General features: G+C 34.9%; 1 protein-coding gene across 10 annotated transcripts in view; it reads left to right on the plus strand.

The window, feature by feature from the left end:
- Window positions 1-23,082, plus strand: part of hiw (MYC binding protein highwire) — a 638,413-nt gene that overhangs the window by 452,128 nt on the left and 163,203 nt on the right. For all 10 annotated transcript variants that reach the window (XM_081727817.1, XM_081727821.1, XM_081727823.1 and 7 more), the window contains one exon: window positions 21,384-21,606. In XM_081727817.1, the coding sequence (XP_081583943.1) occupies window positions 21,384-21,606 (223 nt within the window). The remainder of the gene's footprint in view (window positions 1-21,383; window positions 21,607-23,082) is intronic.

Consider the following 23,082-nt stretch of genomic DNA (forward strand, 5'->3'; position numbering starts at 1 on the left):
AATTTATGCTTAGAGCAGTTAAAATATGGGATTATATATGGGAACTTATATGCGAAAATTTGGTAGACAGAACATTTTTTGTCATTTATTTAAAAAACTATTGTATAGTTACAAGAGAATTTTGAATCGATTTTAATTTATTTAGGAACTACCATATACAATATTATAATTATTTACGGTGAATGCGGTAGCAACACATGATTGCATGAAAATATGTGGAGCCATCTATTGTATAAATTGGAAAACACAATTATGACTGTACTCGATAGAGGCACACGATGATGAATTACACACTTGTAACATTTCTGATAACTACATAAAATGTTATGAGAACGAGATGATACCACACGAATGTCAGACCTGCATTATATACTAACTAGATTTGTTTTATTAAGATATAGGTGTACATATTATGCGTTAATACAGACACACAATGAATTATTTTATTTGTGCATGAAAGAGAGATACCACATATATGCGTTGACTGTGGAAATGCAGAAGCATGTGAACATTGCAACCTAGCATTGTTATGTGAACTAATACACAAAATATAAACTTTAATGTAGTTTATTGTAATATTTATCAAGAGTTTCATTCCCATCCAATGGATGGTAGGACCGTAGAAGGCAATACCTTTTTTTTTTTTGTGGCCAGAATTCTAGTTTATATTTATGACACTTAAAATATGAGAGTATATATATGAGAACGTATATGCGAAAAAATTTGTAGACAGAACTTTTTTACTTATTTAAGAATGCTGTGTAGTTACAATAGAGAATTTTGAACCCGATTTTTAATTTATTTAGGAACTACCATATACAATATTATAATTATTTACGGTGAATGCGGTAGCAATAACAGATTGCGTGAAAATATGTGGAGCCATCTATTGCATAATATGGAAAACACGATTATGGGTGTATTTGATAGAACTACCCGGTGATGAATTACACACTTGTAATATGTGTGATAACTACATAAAATGTTATGAGAACGAGATGATACCACACGAATGTCAGATTTGCATTATATACTAACTAGATTTGTTTATTAAGATATAGGTGTACATATTATGCGTTAATACAGACACACAACGAATTATTTATTTTGGCATGAAAGAGAGATACCACATATATGCGGTGGTTGTGGAAATGCAGAAGGATGTGAACATTGCAACCTAGCATTGTTATGTGAACAAATACACAAAATATAAACTTTTATTGGAACTTATACGTTTGTTGTTCGTTTGTTTGTTTATAGCTAGTTATATTGACTTGTACCATTTTAGAGGGTTATGCAGTTTTTAGGGAAGAGTGATGTATAATTGGAGGATTTAAGGATTGTGTGATGTTTCATAGAAGTTTTTATTACATTATAATAATTGCTAAGGTTTTAAGGATCTTTCCAATCCTTAACATTTGCTAGGAAATTAACGAGGAAATTGCAGTTAGTGTAGTATTGTATAGAACTGGAAGAGTAGAAATATGGAAAGAATAATGAATATGTACTGATAAAGTATATTATACCTGTATATTGTGAATGATGAGCATGAGGGATGAGGCGAGGTGTGCTAGTATATCACAGCACAGAAGTGTTAGGCAGATGAAGTTTTTTTTTTTTTTTTTTTTTGCCTAGGGGCTGCTTAAGCTTTAATGTAGATAATGGGAACCCTGGTAGTGGTAGATGGATTTAGTGTACAAATAATGGAAATATGAGTGGCAGATGATCATGAACTTGATAATTTGGGAGACCCTACTGGTCAAAGGGCTCAGGAGGTAGATTGTAGCAATAGAGAGTATAGACCAATGATAGCGTTGGAGGATAATATTAACATGGAGAAGGATGGAGAGCTAAAAGGCACATAGTATTTTAAAGTAAGGGGTCGTGGGTTATAACGAGAGCATATGTATGCGAGACGCAAAGTTTTAAGATGAAAATGGAGTGTAGGAAACTGAATTTGGTTGCACAACTTTGCTGTAGGACTAATTAGTTTGACTCGATATGCAATGTGGAAAGCACATTGTTCCATCATTAATAAGTTTTTGTAAACTGTGTGGATGGTTTTAACTCATGCAGCATTTTCGTAAGTTAGCACAGGCCGTAAAAGACGCCTTGTATGTATTTAGAATTGTGTTTGCTTTCAGTATTCAGGACGTTTGCCGACACTTTTTTTTTTTTTTTAATAAGTTAACTTTATTGTATGCTTTTTTTTGCGATTGTTTGAAGATGTTTTTAACTGAGATGTTTAGTGAATGTGACCATTAACTAAGTTACACTTGAATGTGCTTGGATGAGAGCTTGATTTAGTTTTAGGGAAAGGTAGTTAGGATTTTTTTTTTATGGATTTTTGATGTTTTACGGAGGAATGATGATGATAATTTGTGTTTTTGTGGTGTTGATTGCTAGTTTTTTATTTGCTGCACCACTGAAGAAAACTGTTAATTATTATCTGTAGAGCAATGTTGATGGATTGGATACTAGATTTTAACGCAAGAAAAGATAGTGTTGGTGGCATATTGAAAGACCTGAAGTTATCAGGAAGTGGATACATATTGGGAACATAGAGATCTGGTGACAGAGCAGATTTTTTGAGGTACTCAACAGTGAAGGAAAATAGGATGGGAGAAGCAGTTATATATTGAAATATATGACAGACGGTTGATTTAAAAACTTGTATATCAGTTTTATATACAAGATAGGAAATTGAAGATGAATTATTGTGTATGCAATTGTGTGGTGTTTACTTTGTTAAATATTTTTGAGTTAAATAATACAAGACATGTTGGTTTGATCTAATTATAATGTTGTGTAACCATGGTAGTTAAGACCGGTAGTTGATTGTTGATCGAATATCCTGGGTGAAATTTTGCTTGATGTATGGGATGTATTTTGTGTTGTTATGTATGCATACAGACGTCTTACTATAATACGTTATAGGGTTTTACTAAAAGCAAACGTTAATTGAATTGTACGGTAGGATGATAAGATGGTATGAGTTTTTCTTGGTCTGGAAACATTAACGTCTTAGAGGGTTTCCAGGTGACAGGAAAATATCCAGTGTGCAGAATGATATTAAAAATTGTGGGTAACAAAGTAAGTAATATAAGAGGGCATAGTTTAATATGACGATAGTTTATTGAATTAAAGACAGGGGCACTATTCCTTTGTTACGAATAACTGTACGGATATTTGAACTATGAATGGTTTTGTTTGAGATTTATTTTTGCGGAAGAGTATGAAGGATATGAGGTTGTAATGAAACAGAAGATGAAATGAATGTGTTGGATGGATGTCTATATGAATATGTGGGACGGAGTGGTGTGAAGAAGTCTTGAAGGAAATTAGCAAAAGCAGAAGCTTTAAAAGAGTCTGTCTATATAGATAACGCATTATTTAATAATGGATATGGTGTTTTACTGCTTTTGCAAAGAGCATTGAAATGTTTTCAATACTTGTTAGGATGAGTGACCTCAGAGAGAGTATTACAGATTTTATACCAATACCATAGCTTGTAAGCACAGATATAATTTGATTAACCTTTGAACTTTTGGTGATGATGAAGTGTTTTTTTTTTTTTTTTTTTTATACGCTGATATTTATGATAAAACTGTTGAGAGCGAGTGATAAATGTGAGATATTTTGCTGACAATGCTGGTCGATAAGTGGATAATGTAGTTACCGGTATGTAAAGTGAACTAGTTTTTGATTGAAGTTGTGATGATATGATTGTTATGATACAGTTTTTTTTTTTTTTTGATGTAGGAGCTTGCAAAGGGTTTATTGCTCCCGATAGATATGTTTTGTATTGTTTTCAGGTGAATTTATTAAAATGGTCTTTAGTTCTTTGAAATTTGTAGACTGAGACATATCTTGAGTACTATAATGTAATTTGATTGGAACATGATCACATCAATTTTTAATGGATTGAGAACATTAATATAGATTTGTGAAATGTGATTAGCAGAAGTAATGACAATATTTGGTATGTTTTGTGATATAAACCTATTGGGTTTTTGGAAGATTATGAATGATATCAGTTATGTGACTTGTGACAAAGGTTTGAAAACTAGACCCCCACCCCTATTAGTTTTAAATACTATTCTTTTATTCAAATTAGCTTGAATATTTCATCTTTACATCAGTTTACAACCGACAAAGTCACCCAGACCGTTTACTGCGCGTGCTTGAATTTTTATATATTCACATTGAAAGCAATAATTAGAAATCACTATACCTGAACCCCAATAGCTCCTTTTGTATTTACTTGTCTTTTAATTAGCCTGTTGGATTTCAACGTATCAATAAATAATGCTTTTAAATCCATTTTTAAAAAGTATACTTTTGGTTATTGTACATTTAAGACATGGTGGATTACTTCCTTTGTGACAACTTTTAGTAATGAGTGGTGCTATCTTATCTACAGAATACTCCACACTTGAAAAATTTATTACAGTTGTTATCATAAGACAATAGTTATTGAACTTTCGCTAAATATGTTTACAGATAAAGTATTGCGTACAATAAGGAGGAACAAATGCTATCGAAAACTCGTCAAATGTTAAGGATTCTTGTAGACAATCCATGTAGTAAGTTGTGAATATATGTTAAAACTGAAGCCTACATTATGTATTTGATTAGTGCTAAAAAATACCTGTGAATTTTCATTAGGTAGGCTATATGTTAAAAGCATAGGAAAGAAAAAACTAACACCAACTTTGCAATGGGAAAGGAGAATAAACTGTTTCACAAACTTCTTCTTCTTATGTCTGAAGTTTCATGAAAGTAAAATTTATTTATTTGTACAAGTAATCACCGATTTATTTCCTATTTATCTGTATTCTTTTTTCATGTCTATATGACATATATTCAAAGATCATTTACTTATTTAAACAGGTTTTTATGTCGATGCGCTAGGTTATATATTTCTATTGTATTGAATTAGATTCAATCTCCCAACATGACCCTCCTCCTCTTTGCTAACCGGATAGCGTCCCTGCTTTCGGGGTTGGCAGACTACAGTCATAATTCGTTATGGTTCCTTATCGATTTTGACCGTGCAATTTGACCTTGTATGTCCATATCAGATAACTCGCGGCCGAATGTGATTGTCGACATAGGTTGTGAGAGGTGCTGTTTCAGTTTTTTCCGTCACTTGCACCACAGATGCACGTTGGTTCTGATTGATAATCCTCTTTAATGCTAGGCGGAACCTGTCACTGAGGATTTCCTTCAGACCAGTTGTTCTTCTTCATCCATGTGGTTTTGTTGTGAATTTTGTAGACTGTCATCAACTACATATCCAATAACACACCACTTCGTCACGCTCACACCACATAAATAAGCATCAACTTAACCATTTTGGGAAATCAGAAAAAATCGTACGCACATTTTACAGTATCAGTTTGCTCAGTTCGCTGCACACTGGCGTTCTACTGATCCTAACATATTACGGAAAAAAGTGTGATTTACCATATACGAAGTAGCGTGCACCTTTGGCGTACAGGGTTCCGGGTTCGATTTCTGGTGGGAAAGCCATAAAATATTTTTAAACCCATTATTGTGATTCGGATTCCATGTGTAGATGCATATAATTTCTAAGTTTCGGAAGTCCTGTTTGATAGAGTGTACGAATGAGAGAAAAAATAAAGTAAGAAGAATGGACGGTCGTGTGTAACTGTCATACATGTATACATTTAAAATGACTGATCGTTACAAGCGATTGTACCCATATGGCAGAAATCTGGTAGTATACATTTCCTGGTAGAGAAACGAATAATGACACGTCCGTGGTATTGAGATCATTTGTTATTGATCACTTCGCTCTACAGAAAGTTTGTCATATGGGTTAGATGATGGGTTTACGTTTGTGCTTTGGAGGAAAGTAATATGATGTTTTGTATTTGTTAACGTATTAGATAATTAGAAGAATGTTTAGGTGCTTGGCGTGTGACAACAGTGAGTGATAGTATTGGCAAAATGGCTTTGGATCATTTCATATTTGTTTCTATCTTGCCTCGACGAAGACTAAGGGGGAAGGATGGAAAAAGCATACCAATTATAAGTGAGATGTTTGTACCTGTAGATGTGTTCTAGCCATACCTTTGATACTGTGCGTGAACTTCCATTCTTGTAATGCTGTATATGTGTACATGGCGATATTCATTTGTGAAGGATAGTTTATTAATTAACTGTCCAATTTGGTTGACATAAATCTCATCATTGGGGAGGGAAAAAGTAAAAAAATGCAAAATGGGACATTGCCTTATCGTTATTTCTTTCAAAGATTGGATTTTCGAATCTGGGAAGATGGCATTTTCCTGAACTGAATATTTCTCAGCCATTGGATTGGCAAAGTATGTCAATCCAATGGCTGAGAAATATTCAGTTCAGGAAAATGCCATCTTCCCAGATTCGAAAATCCAATCTTTGAAAGAAATAACGATAAGGCAATGTCCCATTTTGCATTTTTTTACTTTTTCCCTCCCCAATGATGAGATTTATGTCAACCAAATTGGACAGTTAATTAATAAACTATCCTTCACAAATGAATATCGCCATGTACACATATACAGCATTACAAGAATGGAAGTTCACGCACAGTATCAAAGGTATGGCTAGAACACATCTACAGGTACAAACATCTCACTTATAATTGGTATGCTTTTTCCATCCTTCCCCCTTAGTCTTCGTCGAGGCAAGATAGAAACAAATATGAAATGATCCAAAGCCATTTTGCCAATACTATCACTCACTGTTGTCACACGCCAAGCACCTAAACATTCTTCTAATTATCTAATACGTTAACAAATACAAAACATCATATTACTTTCCTCCAAAGCACAAACGTAAACCCATCATCTAACCCATATGACAAACTTTCTGTAGAGCGAAGTGATCAATAACAAATGATCTCAATACCACGGACGTGTCATTATTCGTTTCTCTACCAGGAAATGTATACTACCAGATTTCTGCCATATGGGTACAATCGCTTGTAACGATCAGTCATTTTAAATGTATACATGTATGACAGTTACACACGACCGTCCATTCTTCTTACTTTATTTTTTCTCTCATTCGTACACTCTATCAAACAGGACTTCCGAAACTTAGAAATTATATGCATCTACACATGGAATCCGAATCACAATAATGGGTTTAAAAATATTTTATGGCTTTCCCACCAGAAATCGAACCCGGAACCCTGTACGCCAAAGGTGCACGCTACTTCGTATATGGTAAATCACACTTTTTTCCGTAATATGTTAGGATCAGTAGAACGCCAGTGTGCAGCGAACTGAGCAAACTGATACTGTAAAATGTGCGTACGATTTTTTCTGATTTCCCAAAATGGTTAAGTTGATGCTTATTTATGTGGTGTGAGCGTGACGAAGTGGTGTGTTATTGGATATGTAGTTGATGACAGTCTACAAAATTCACAACAAAACCACATGGATGAAGAAGAACAACTGGTCTGAAGGAAATCCTCAGTGACAGGTTCCGCCTAGCATTAAAGAGGATTATCAATCAGAACCAACGTGCATCTGTGGTGCAAGTGACGGAAAAAACTGAAACAGCACCTCTCACAACCTATGTCGACAATCACATTCGGCCGCGAGTTATCTGATATGGACATACAAGGTCAAATTGCACGGTCAAAATCGATAAGGAACCATAACGAATTATGACTGTAGTCTGCCAACCCCGAAAGCAGGGACGCTATCCGGTTAGCAAAGAGGAGGAGGGTCATGTTGGGAGATTGAATCTAATTCAATACAATAGAAATATATAACCTAGCGCATCGACATAAAAACCTGTTTAAATAAGTAAATGATCTTTGAATATATGTCATATAGACATGAAAAAAGAATACAGATAAATAGGAAATAAATCGGTGATTACTTGTACAAATAAATAAATTTTACTTTCATGAAACTTCAGACATAAGAAGAAGAAGTTTGTGAAACAGTTTATTCTCCTTTCCCATTGCAAAGTTGGTGTTAGTTTTTTCTTTCCTATGCTTTTAACATATAGCCTACCTAATGAAAATTCACAGGTATTTTTTAGCACTAATCAAATACATAATGTAGGCTTCAGTTTTAACATATATTCACAACTTACTACATGGATTGTCTACAAGAATCCTTAACATTTGACGAGTTTTCGATAGCATTTGTTCCTCCTTATTGTACGCAATACTTTATCTGTAAACATATTTAGCGAAAGTTCAATAACTATTGTCTTATGATAACAACTGTAATAAATTTTTCAAGTGTGGAGTATTCTGTAGATAAGATAGCACCACTCATTACTAAAAGTTGTCACAAAGGAAGTAATCCACCATGTCTTAAATGTACAATAACCAAAAGTATACTTTTTAAAAATGGATTTAAAAGCATTATTTATTGATACGTTGAAATCCAACAGGCTAATTAAAAGACAAGTAAATACAAAAGGAGCTATTGGGGTTCAGGTATAGTGATTTCTAATTATTGCTTTCAATGTGAATATATAAAAATTCAAGCACGCGCAGTAAACGGTCTGGGTGACTTTGTCGGTTGTAAACTGATGTAAAGATGAAATATTCAAGCTAATTTGAATAAAAGAATAGTATTTAAAACTAATAGGGGTGGGGGTCTAGTTTTCAAACCTTTGTCACAAGTCACATAACTGATATCATTCATAATCTTCCAAAAACCCAATAGGTTTATATCACAAAACATACCAAATATTGTCATTACTTCTGCTAATCACATTTCACAAATCTATATTAATGTTCTCAATCCATTAAAAATTGATGTGATCATGTTCCAATCAAATTACATTATAGTACTCAAGATATGTCTCAGTCTACAAATTTCAAAGAACTAAAGACCATTTTAATAAATTCACCTGAAAACAATACAAAACATATCTATCGGGAGCAATAAACCCTTTGCAAGCTCCTACATCAAAAAAAAAAAAACTGTATCATAACAATCATATCATCACAACTTCAATCAAAAACTAGTTCACTTTACATACCGGTAACTACATTATCCACTTATCGACCAGCATTGTCAGCAAAATATCTCACATTTATCACTCGCTCTCAACAGTTTTATCATAAATATCAGCGTATAAAAAAAAAAAAAAAAAAAAAAAACTTCATCATCACCAAAAGTTCAAAGGTTAATCAAATTATATCTGTGCTTACAAGCTATGGTATTGGTATAAAATCTGTAATACTCTCTCTGAGGTCACTCATCCTAACAAGTATTGAAAACATTTCAATGCTCTTTGCAAAAGCAGTAAAACACCATATCCATTATTAAATAATGCGTTATCTATATAGACAGACTCTTTTAAAGCTTCTGCTTTTGCTAATTTCCTTCAAGACTTCTTCACACCACTCCGTCCCACATATTCATATAGACATCCATCCAACACATTCATTTCATCTTCTGTTTCATTACAACCTCATATCCTTCATACTCTTCCGCAAAAATAAATCTCAAACAAAACCATTCATAGTTCAAATATCCGTACAGTTATTCGTAACAAAGGAATAGTGCCCCTGTCTTTAATTCAATAAACTATCGTCATATTAAACTATGCCCTCTTATATTACTTACTTTGTTACCCACAATTTTTAATATCATTCTGCACACTGGATATTTTCCTGTCACCTGGAAACCCTCTAAGACGTTAATGTTTCCAGACCAAGAAAAACTCATACCATCTTATCATCCTACCGTACAATTCAATTAACGTTTGCTTTTAGTAAAACCCTATAACGTATTATAGTAAGACGTCTGTATGCATACATAACAACACAAAATACATCCCATACATCAAGCAAAATTTCACCCAGGATATTCGATCAACAATCAACTACCGGTCTTAACTACCATGGTTACACAACATTATAATTAGATCAAACCAACATGTCTTGTATTATTTAACTCAAAAATATTTAACAAAGTAAACACCACACAATTGCATACACAATAATTCATCTTCAATTTCCTATCTTGTATATAAAACTGATATACAAGTTTTTAAATCAACCGTCTGTCATATATTTCAATATATAACTGCTTCTCCCATCCTATTTTCCTTCACTGTTGAGTACCTCAAAAAATCTGCTCTGTCACCAGATCTCTATGTTCCCAATATGTATCCACTTCCTGATAACTTCAGGTCTTTCAATATGCCACCAACACTATCTTTTCTTGCGTTAAAATCTAGTATCCAATCCATCAACATTGCTCTACAGATAATAATTAACAGTTTTCTTCAGTGGTGCAGCAAATAAAAAACTAGCAATCAACACCACAAAAACACAAATTATCATCATCATTCCTCCGTAAAACATCAAAAATCCATAAAAAAAAAAATCCTAACTACCTTTCCCTAAAACTAAATCAAGCTCTCATCCAAGCACATTCAAGTGTAACTTAGTTAATGGTCACATTCACTAAACATCTCAGTTAAAAACATCTTCAAACAATCGCAAAAAAAAGCATACAATAAAGTTAACTTATTAAAAAAAAAAAAAAGTGTCGGCAAACGTCCTGAATACTGAAAGCAAACACAATTCTAAATACATACAAGGCGTCTTTTACGGCCTGTGCTAACTTACGAAAATGCTGCATGAGTTAAAACCATCCACACAGTTTACAAAAACTTATTAATGATGGAACAATGTGCTTTCCACATTGCATATCGAGTCAAACTAATTAGTCCTACAGCAAAGTTGTGCAACCAAATTCAGTTTCCTACACTCCATTTTCATCTTAAAACTTTGCGTCTCGCATACATATGCTCTCGTTATAACCCACGACCCCTTACTTTAAAATACTATGTGCCTTTTAGCTCTCCATCCTTCTCCATGTTAATATTATCCTCCAACGCTATCATTGGTCTATACTCTCTATTGCTACAATCTACCTCCTGAGCCCTTTGACCAGTAGGGTCTCCCAAATTATCAAGTTCATGATCATCTGCCACTCATATTTCCATTATTTGTACACTAAATCCATCTACCACTACCAGGGTTCCCATTATCTACATTAAAGCTTAAGCAGCCCCTAGGCAAAAAAAAAAAAAAAAAAAAAACTTCATCTGCCTAACACTTCTGTGCTGTGATATACTAGCACACCTCGCCTCATCCCTCATGCTCATCATTCACAATATACAGGTATAATATACTTTATCAGTACATATTCATTATTCTTTCCATATTTCTACTCTTCCAGTTCTATACAATACTACACTAACTGCAATTTCCTCGTTAATTTCCTAGCAAATGTTAAGGATTGGAAAGATCCTTAAAACCTTAGCAATTATTATAATGTAATAAAAACTTCTATGAAACATCACACAATCCTTAAATCCTCCAATTATACATCACTCTTCCCTAAAAACTGCATAACCCTCTAAAATGGTACAAGTCAATATAACTAGCTATAAACAAACAAACGAACAACAAACGTATGTTCCAATAAAAGTTTATATTTTGTGTATTTGTTCACATAACAATGCTAGGTTGCAATGTTCACATCCTTCTGCATTTCCACAACCACCGCATATATGTGGTATCTCTCTTTCATGCCAAAATAAATAATTCGTTGTGTGTCTGTATTAACGCATAATATGTACACCTATATCTTAATAAACAAATCTAGTTAGTATATAATGCAAATCTGACATTCGTGTGGTATCATCTCGTTCTCATAACATTTTATGTAGTTATCACACATATTACAAGTGTGTAATTCATCACCGGGTAGTTCTATCAAATACACCCATAATCGTGTTTTCCATATTATGCAATAGATGGCTCCACATATTTTCACGCAATCTGTTATTGCTACCGCATTCACCGTAAATAATTATAATATTGTATATGGTAGTTCCTAAATAAATTAAAAATCGGGTTCAAAATTCTCTATTGTAACTACACAGCATTCTTAAATAAGTAAAAAAGTTCTGTCTACAAATTTTTTCGCATATACGTTCTCATATATATACTCTCATATTTTAAGTGTCATAAATATAAACTAGAATTCTGGCCACAAAAAAAAAAAAGGTATTGCCTTCTACGGTCCTACCATCCATTGGATGGGAATGAAACTCTTGATAAATATTACAATAAACTACATTAAAGTTTATATTTTGTGTATTAGTTCACATAACAATGCTAGGTTGCAATGTTCACATGCTTCTGCATTTCCACAGTCAACGCATATATGTGGTATCTCTCTTTCATGCACAAATAAAATAATTCATTGTGTGTCTGTATTAACGCATAATATGTACACCTATATCTTAATAAAACAAATCTAGTTAGTATATAATGCAGGTCTGACATTCGTGTGGTATCATCTCGTTCTCATAACATTTTATGTAGTTATCAGAAATGTTACAAGTGTGTAATTCATCATCGTGTGCCTCTATCGAGTACAGTCATAATTGTGTTTTCCAATTTATACAATAGATGGCTCCACATATTTTCATGCAATCATGTGTTGCTACCGCATTCACCGTAAATAATTATAATATTGTATATGGTAGTTCCTAAATAAATTAAAATCGATTCAAAATTCTCTTGTAACTATACAATAGTTTTTTAAATAAATGACAAAAAATGTTCTGTCTACCAAATTTTCGCATATAAGTTCCCATATATAATCCCATATTTTAACTGCTCTAAGCATAAATTGCATCGCCTCCATAGCCAAGTCAAAGAGCACCCACCTCATAGGCTGGATGAAGGTTTATATTCTGTGTAACTTTTCAGATACTAATGGAAAATTGTAATGTACACACGTCTCTGTTTTTCCACAGTCAACGCCAATATATGGAGTTTCTCTTTCATGCCTAAAATAAAATAAATCAATCTGTGTCTATATTAATGCGTAATATGTACCTCTATATCTTAATAAAACATAAATCTAATTACTATATAATGCAAGTCTGACAATCACGTGGTATCATGTCATTCTCATAACATTTTATATTGTCGCAAACGCAAATACTACGTAAATCCTTCAGCCTATTTGTATCAATAGTTGATAACACAATACAATACGTATATTCCAAATACTTGTACTACACCACGCATATACATAATTGCCCATTCAAAACTTTCAACAATTTCTAATTGTACAATTATTTTCGTGTAAGTGCGTTAAATACTAAAAATCAACAGTTTTCATAATTTCGTCTACGCAAATATATAATCTGCAGAGTTGTATGCTAATCAATGTGTTCCGTATTAGTACATAATCTATACCAATATAAATATACCATTCCAGCACTAAAAGTACAATTCGTCTAAATTTTAAATAACTAGTCAATAACATTAAAATATAAATAATTATATACATTGTAAATAATTCAATCGATAATATTCTAATTTCGTAAGTTGTATTTATAAATAAGTCCTAAGTATAAAAAATACTATATTCCAATAATTCAAATCTATTCAAAACTGTTTTAACATAATGAGAGCAACATCCTCTCCGGTAAACGTAAAACAATAACACCAGTAAATACAAGTCTTTGCCTATGTCTTATGCCTTCAAAATTGTTGATTCATGCTTTCAATAGTACACCAATACTAAAATATGGGTTTCTCTTAAAAATATTACCCGTTGTATTCATTAATATATTATTTCCTAAAATAATAAAACTTTCCCAAACATTCCACATGTCATCTTCCCTATGCATCATGCTAGTCTCATTCCATAATAATTTTGTTATCTCCTAAGCTCATTCTAAAATAGCTTAAAACCCTATCTGTAATGTTATACATTAGCAGTTAAAATTGCCTCATACTTTACAAACAAAAATATTAAATATTTTTACATACATAAAGCATTTTATACCCATTTCAATAGTTGCAAATACGTCAATTATCTGTCAAATGTATTTGCTGTTGCTTCAAATTAAATCAGTTCCACACGTAAAAAATCAATCACCATATAAAGCTTCCCAACTGTTATCAAATATTATAAGGAATATATATTCTTATAATTCAATACATGGTAAATAAAAACAATATAATTATCTCTGGTACTTGTTAATTCCATAGTAGCAATTACATATATATTTTCCGGTTCTCAATCATAGCAAATACAATATACTTAAATATTATGCTTCATACCGTAATCCATTTTAAATATTTTCAAGCTATTATTTATCTAATTCTTTCAAATGGAAATCGTAGTGCCAATTAGCATAAATACAATCTTCAGCATTTCCTCAATATGTGCAACATTCATCAATGCAAACCAATACTAAACAATTTCCAAGCAACGTGTAAATTGTAATACTCCACCCATTCCAAATCCATCGTGTGCCGTTCCGCACATTCACTACGTTAACGCAAACCAATACTAAAACTGCACCCGAATATAATCTTAAATACATCTATACAAATAAAATATAAGTTTGTTCTATTTTATAGCAATTCAATATACTTCTACAAACCATATTATTAAATAAAAATCCTAAATAAATAATAAACAACCCTACAAAGTGCATACGTATCCAGTTAAACCCAATTTAATAACCTCATTACAAACTAATATATTACGCTTAAATGGTGCTTCAATTCAATAAACAATAATAGCTTTCTCTATTTATTTTATTCTCTTCTCTTTCTTGTACATCTAAATCTCATGTAATTCACCTTAAGTCTCCCCCTTCATTCTGTATCAGTCTCCCATATAACGTGGCTGTTAAATAAAGTTGTAATTATTGCCAATAGATGGTAGCACAGTTGCACATATCGTAGTACTGTGGGGTTCCGCTTTCTTTATCAAAATGTCTCGTTATCTATTATTATTATTTCAATTTTATAATAATTAAGTACATGCTAAAACAAAAAATAATATAAATTAATCACATAATGCAATAATATGTTAAACTATGCAACTTCGCCCAGCCAAATTCTTCACAATTTTAATTACCATCAATCTATACGACAATGCAAGCAAAACGCGCGCATTCGCATTTAAGAGTCCTACTATGGAGGAACCTCTGTTCAACAATCACGCAACGCCGCCATATTGGAAAAACAAATCCGTCCATCAAAACCACAATCGTCAACGCTCAATTCTTCATACGTAAGTATATACATATAATAAGTATTATAGGTTAATTAATATTGATCATTTCCAATTATATAAATAAAAGAATGTTCAAGGTAAATTCATAATTAATCTAGTAAAAATTAAAGTATAATTCATAATTAGGGCTTGGTCTCATTACGTAAAAATTATATTATAGGTAACTATACGTAGTCTAATCACTGTAAAGCTCCTCCCTGGCTAATCGGTTAACGTACGCAACTTTGGCGTGGTCAACCCGGGTTCTATTCCCGGCGGAAGCTCATGTGGTTCGGATTCCACGTTAATCAGTATGTCCACGTCTCATATAACCTCACTGCTAAAAGAAACGCTAAACTAAAGTCAACAACAATCTAATTAGTTTTCGCTGCAACACTACAAAACATCCCTAAAAGAAAAATTTACCTATTTATGGAAAAATCAGTGTAATTATTCTCATTACAGACAACACTGCGATATGGACATAAATTATATACAACTGCAACAACAAACAACCAGGAAATAGCCAACAAAATAGCGGCCGTGTCATCAAAGGTGCGTAAACTTTCTCTTCTTACTTAAGTCACAATAATAAATATATATACAAAGTGTGCCGGTATCTATAAATGAAAACACCATTAGAGTCCACGGCTACCAAGCAGCAAATATACAAATCGGGTGTGCAAAACTCGCAACAGTAATGGCGCCAGCGCAAAGGTTACACATACGTAATAAAATATAAAAAGCAAGCGGTAAAAGTATAAAGGGAAGTCAAAGCAAAACCAAACAGTAAGGGCGCCAGCGGAAAAATCACACATACGTAATAAAATATACAAAGCGAGCGGTAAAAGTATAAAGGGAACTCGCACTACGGTCAGACAGTAATGGCGCCAGCGGAAAAATCACACATACGTAATAAGCTATACAAAACAAGCTGTAAAAGTATAAAAGGAAGTCGCAATTAATTCCAACAATAATGGCTACAGCAAAAAATCACATACGTAATAAAATATATAAAGCAGGCGGTAAAAGTATAAAGGGAACTCGCACTACGGTCAGACAGTAATGGCGCCAGCGCAAAAGATCACAGAGACACGTAATAAAATATACACAGCGGCGGCAAGTCCTCTGCTGTGTAGAAGTACGTCAATTACTACTCTTACAGGTTGATGTTTTTTGCATTATAAATATGATGTAATATAATTTAATTTCTGCAAGTAGAATAGACGAAAATATTGGGAGTTACAAGAGGAAACTGAAGATCGGGAAACGTGGAAGAAACATTTCCTGACCCGTTTTAAAGTTGGGGGTAAACTCATTGGTCTCAAGACCTGTCAACGGGCAGAATAAATAAATAAATAAATAAATAAATAAATAAATAAATAAATAATAATAATAATAATAATAATAATAATATAATTTAAGAGATTTAAAGAAGCTGTTAAAATGAAACTGTATGAACAGTGGGGTATTTAAGGGGGCTTCCGGGCTTAAGGTCTCCCCGAAATTTTATTTACGATTTTAAAGTAAATGAAATGTCTTGCAGAATTTTAACATTTAAAGGAATAAAGTTAGCAAAGCCCCCCCAAAACAAAATCGAAAATACGCCACTATGTATAAATATACGAATAAGTGAATAGTGAACACTTACCCATAAATGAGTCGATTAAAAATCAAAGATGGCGCAGGTAGTTATTTGACAGCGTAACAAAAATGTTTGAGGTGAGAATTGTACAGTGTGTCTTGTCGAGTATTCTTCAATTCTTAAGCAATATAAGCATGGGTGCCCGAAGAAAATTTTCTAGGGGGCTCATCTCCCTGGTTGCAATATTACGTTTGGTATTTTTTATTTATATTGAGAAAATCTTCAGGTATAATTCATTTTCGTGGGCCAGAAGGAAGCCTGGGCCCTACCCTCCGTCCCCTTCGGGCGCCTATGAATATAAATAATATTTCTTTTTAATATTACCGATTCTCTTTTTATTTTTTATTTTTTGATCTGGATACATTATTACTGATACTGAATGATAGGGGAAATAATATATATGATATACAAATAACTAAACGTATATGATAAATATCATAGTAGCCTACAACATGTTAAACATCACCGAAAAGAAACAAACTGCATAAGGCAGTGTTATTTCAAAGAGGAAATAGGCGACAAGGACTTTAGTCTGCGCAGAACAACAAAACCACAATAAATTGGCGACAACTCTTTACAATTTTACGCTCTTCCACAGACAGTCGGTCAGACGTGGGCTTATCATGACGTCAGCAAGAATTCATTTAGAGGGTTGTCTTTATAAATAAACAATAAGAACAACAACAATTAATACTACAACTTATTATTGAAATGTTTAGAAATAAACATTGCCTTCTCTGTTCAGGTTATAACCTTCGATGGTTGATTGGTAAGTTTTCACCAGGCTTCCAGGAAGCAAAGCTAAGCCTCTCCTTCTACCCATTTTTTTTCTGCTTATGTAAATTACACCGGACAGTGGTCTTTAAAATACACCTGGCTCCTAGACCTACACCTTATATTACAAATTATCCCCGTCTTAAAGTTTAATGCTTCCTAGGCTCCTATCGTTCATCTCTGGCCGAAGGGTTCCTTGCTTCATCTTAGCCTAAGGTCATGTGAACTTATAAAGTACATAATGTATTTCTGTCCATGGATTTTGTATTTAGAGTTTGTCTTCTTACGTTCTGCTCTTTTTATTCCACCAGTTTTTCCGATAATCTTTTGTTCATGTCATCCGTACCTTTTAGCTTTCCGTATAATTATTAGAAATTATATTTATCGTATCATTCTCGATTTCATGTGTTCTCTAAATAAAATAAGTATATACTCTTTTAACAGACGAAAACTTTTGGGAAGTTAAATATTCTATTTTGTGTGTATATATTTTAAGAAATTAATTTTTCAGTTTTATGTCCTATGCTCGTGCACTGTAGGCTAAAGGGGAAGGATAATTAATGACAGAAAACGATTGACAGATTTAGTGGAATGATAATGTGAGAGGAAACGGGAGAACCCAAGAAAACTCACGGCAAGTATGTTCTTCACCTTAAACTCAATGGGCTGGGATCGAACCAGAGATCTCTCGCAAAAGATATCAGCATTCTAGCAGTGAGCCACATTGCTCCTGTGTATAACTTACGTTAATGGTTCGATAGATACCATACCTGTCTCGGCCCAAGAAAATAGCGGAACTTTCTCGCGCAAGCCCAGCCCGTTCAGGTTACTAGTTTGAGGGTTTTACACGTGTTTGTAGGGGGCATAAATAAGCCTCTTCTAAAATGATCTGGCAAATTTCACTGGACCTCACACACATACAGAGGGAAGAGCGATGAGAATTTTGTTATGTTAACGGTTAACATTTCTGTCGTTCAGTTTCTTTGTTCGATTGAGTGGAAGGGTGGACGAAATCTTCCATCATCTAACATTGCCGATTGTCGATGTAAGCGTGCAATTTTTCCCTTTTTTTAGTTTCTTTCTTTTTCCTTTTTTTAAATAACGAACTTTGTGTGTTGTGTGTGTATTCTGTTATGTATGAGTGATGTAATCGTTCATTGATTCAGGCGATTGGATTGAATTGTTGAGACTCAGATCTATCTTTGTCATCTGTTTGCTTTGTCTTTATTAATTTAATTGGTTGTATTTCTGCTCCACGCATGTCGGCAGAATCTTTCTCAGCGAGTGCCTGTTGTTTCTTCCTTTCGTCAAGAAAAGAGCTTCCGTTTTACATCGTACTGGTAGTGTAAATAAATGAATGTCTGAGACCATAAGATTAAAGGAAAATAGACAACATAACAACAGTTTAGCACGCAGCCATAAAAATGTGTCATCACCCTATTCAGGGTCTTTTCTGCAAATGTAAGCTCGACGGATACGATGTGAGAACCGCGGCTGTGGAAAAGAACTAATTTTCCGAAGGTAAATATTATTCTTTCTGTTGTGTATTTTGCACCCGGTTGGTCTGTGACGAAAATGTGGTTCCTTCCCAAAGAAAACATGTTCGTAATAATACCAAACCATTTTGCGATTTTATTATTACTACTGTATTTTCGTGTGTAAGGTCAGTGTGATGTATTTTGTGTTGAGGAATTAAATGCATTGTTTGTGAACTTTAGTTGAAGTTGCTGGACTGACTGTGAGTTACTTCCTACGTTGTATTCAGTGAATCTCCTTTATCCATTTTAGTGCTTCACAGGAAAACTACAGATGAATCGTTCGAGGATTAAAGTAAAGAAATTCTGTCCTACAAGTAATTTAAACCTTAACCAGTGCCTGTTTTATGGAAAATAGGGCGTCATTACCCACCATAAATGTTATCCTCCACGTTCTAATTGGCTGCAAAGGCAGGCAAGCCTCAAAATCTAAACAAATGAAGAAATTAACACTTATCGCCAACTATTTATATTACTTTTTAAAAGCATATAATACAAGGTTGTATCAAAATATTTCGAGACTAGTTCTGTAACACATCTACAAATGGTAGCGCAAGGCTGCACGCAGCCACAGGGAGCACCGATCTTCATAAGTCAGTGTGCCAAGAGACATTCTCCTGTGGTGCTATTTTGACCAATTTTTGCTAGCAATGCTACAATGAGTCGTTCGCCGAATGTCCTCCCTTAGACGCCTTAAAAAGCTGGCAGAGAACTCGTCATTGATGGCGTGGCCCCTGGGGACAAATTCGTGATGCACAATGCTGCGAATGTCGAAATAGACGATAAGCATGCACTTGGTGAAGCTGCTGACCAGCCTCGCCTTTTTCGATCGTGGAGATGACTTTTTAACTGTGAAGACTGTTGCTTTGTCTCAGGGTCTTATCCGTACACCCAAGTTCCGTCACTGGTAATGATCCTTAACATGAAGGACGGGTCATCCACGACACGCTGTTTTTAGCAGGTTTCGACTTGGTGTTCCTTCTAATCCTGGGTCAGCAACCTGGGGGCTAACTTGGCAGCAACACGGCACATGTTTAAATCACACGTAAGGATTACCTGCACTGTTCCGTAAATGCCTTGCAGCAATGTTGTAGATTGCACAACTTTCCGAATGGTTTCTATATTTTTAGATGATGTGCTCATTGAAGGTCTTCCTGATCTCGTCGTCTGTTGTCTTCTAGTGAGATTCCGTCCGCTCTTGAAGCGCGCGTGCCACTCAAAACATCTCGAAAGACTCACTGCAACATCGTCGTAAACTTGCCGAATTCATGTCAAGCGTCTCTGTGGTGGATTTTGCTGTTTCACACAGAATTTCACGTTCACTCGTTGTTCTAACTTACTGTCCATGATGAAGTCACAGACGTGCTAACGTATGTGGTCAGAATATCACCTGCTGTATAGCTCCTGATGTACATAGGACGATGTTTTTTGACACACAGATTTATGAAGATCAGAAGTCAGTGCTCCCTGTGCCTGTGCCCCGTGCAGCCTTGCGCTGACATTAGTTGGCATGTTACGGAACTAGCCTCGAATCTCTTTTATACACCTCGTATACTCTTGTTCCAGTCTTCAGAACAATTTAAATTCAAAAATTCGTTTCATAAATACGAAATAAAAAATACTAGAGAAGTTGCAATTAAAAAAGTAAAACACCAGACGAGAGGTGCTTGTTCTGCATATCGTTGCGTACCAGTAGCAGCATTTCAGATTTTGCAAGAAGGGAGAAGATTGTCCACCGCTATATGAGTTTCACGTTTTTTTTTTATTAGCATACAATTTATTTTTTAACATGTATCTCAAACTCACAATGGGGTGCGGTGGCTCAGTGGTAGAGCGTTTACCTCTGATGATGAGGTCCTTGGTTCGATCGCAACTCGCGCCACATGAACTTTGTGGTGGACAAACAACGTGTGCGTGGGTTTTCTCAGGGTTCTCCCACTTTCTTCATTCTACCATTTCATTCATTTCTCATCATCACTGTCTCTTTTAGCCTGGCCGGCATAACCGTCGGACGTAAAAGTTAAAGATTTCATTTCACTTTTCTCTCAAACTCACGGAGCAGTTGTTCTCTGCCACCTCCTATGCGTACCGCCGTAGAAATAAAAACAGAACCTACGTTTTTCAATTTAATATTATGGTGCTACATCAGCACTGTCTGGTGGCGTTTTCTTTGACCTTAATAGAGCATAAGATATTCTTGTTTCTATGTCCAAATGGGTGGTGGGCCTATAATTTTAGTGTTGTTAGCTGGTACTGCAAATACAGGTAACCTGAGCTGAGCTGTAATGCGATCTTTAATCTTATTTCCAATTCTGCTCTTATGTCTTTCAGTTGCCACTCCAACGAACGGCTTTTCCTTAAGGACTTCGTCCATTGTGCACCCGGTACGAGTGGAGGCCGCCTGGCTCGTTGGCTACAGCCTGATTCCTACGTCGATCCTCAAAGATGCGAAGTGTTATACAGCAAAGACGAAATGCGCTGCGGATGGCCGGCAATTGTTACGGTCCTTTCAAAGGACCAATATGGCGATTTAGTTCATGTCCCCAATCTTAAGGTAAGGAATAAATCTTATAATTACCGAGTTCAGAAATTAATAGATTCTTGAATTATATTTGAACTATTAGTGAATTAATGTAGCCGCTGATGTACAATTGTTACCTGGATAGCGAAGTACGGTTTTCAAGTATTTCGTACAAGTGCCATGTAGGTAGCACTAGTGTGAGCCTAATTATACTCCTCAACAAATATTTTTCTGGGTAAACAGTTACAATTTTAGGTTTGTAAACATGGTTAAACAAATTACTTTCGTTTCACAGTTAAAACTACAGTAAATTTTCAAACTACGTAATTCAATACTGAAACGAAGTTACGAAGTAGTACATCTGCAACTTCTGTTGCAATAAGATACGAGGTGCTATCCAAAATATCCGAGAATTTACGACATTCCGCCGCTAGATGTCTCAAGATACTGTATTAGCCACGGGTAGCTACTGTACTACGAAGTTGCGTCATCTTTGGGGCATTCAGTTGTGAGTTGTAGTTGTGCGTGTCAGGACATGGTTCAATGCTTCTGCGATTTGTCAACTGGAGCAATGGATTCGCATCAAGTTCTGTGTCAAGTTGAAGAAAACGACAGCCGAAACCCACCGCATGCTGAAAGAGACATTTGATGAGAGTGCACTGAGTCAAGCAAGAACATTCGCGTCGTTCAAGCGTTTCAAAGAAGGCCGCGAATCTGTGGAAGATGACAAACATTCTGGTCGACCGTCAACATGCACAACACCGGAAATGATCGTGAAAGTGCATGAGGTGATTCGTGAAGACAGAAGACAGACAATTCACAATGTTTGTAGCAAACTTCGACTGTCGTATGGTCATGTTCACGAATTTTATCTGATGAACTGAACATGAGACGAATTGCAGCGAAGTTTATCCATCTCCTTCTCAGCATCTATCAAGAAAACATCAGGATTCAGACGTGCATTGAGCTGCAACAAAGAGTTCGAAAGTATTCAAACTTCTTGTTCAGAGTCATTACAGATTATGAATCTTGGGTCTATGGTTATGACTCGGAAACGAAGCACCGGTCATCACAGTGGAAGACGCTATCCTCTCCAAGGCCGAGAAAAGCTCGACAAGTTCGCAGCAACATCAAATCGATGCTGATATATTTTTTTCGACACTCGAGAATTTTTTTTTTTTTTTTTTTTTTTTTTTTGAAGAGGGAAGATGTTCGGCGCAAACGGCGAGAGCTGTGGCAAACGAGACTGGTTGCTGGACCATGACAGCTCGCCCGTGCACACTTCGCTCGTTGAGTGAATTCCTGGCCAAAAACAACATGGCAACAGTTCCCCACCCTCCCTACTTCCCTGACCTAGCCCTGTGCGACTTCTGCCTGTTCCCGATCATGAAACGCGCGTTGAAAGAGCGATGTTTTGACTCCATTGAAGACATCCAATTAGAACGGGTCCTGAAAACCCTTCACCCTGCGGACTTCCAGGGGTGCTTCCAAAGGTGGGAACAATGCTGG

This window comes from Thermobia domestica, chromosome 10 (assembly GCF_964235325.1).
Source record: "Thermobia domestica chromosome 10, izTheDome1.hap1.1, whole genome shotgun sequence".
Lineage (NCBI taxonomy): Eukaryota > Metazoa > Arthropoda > Insecta > Zygentoma > Lepismatidae > Thermobia > Thermobia domestica.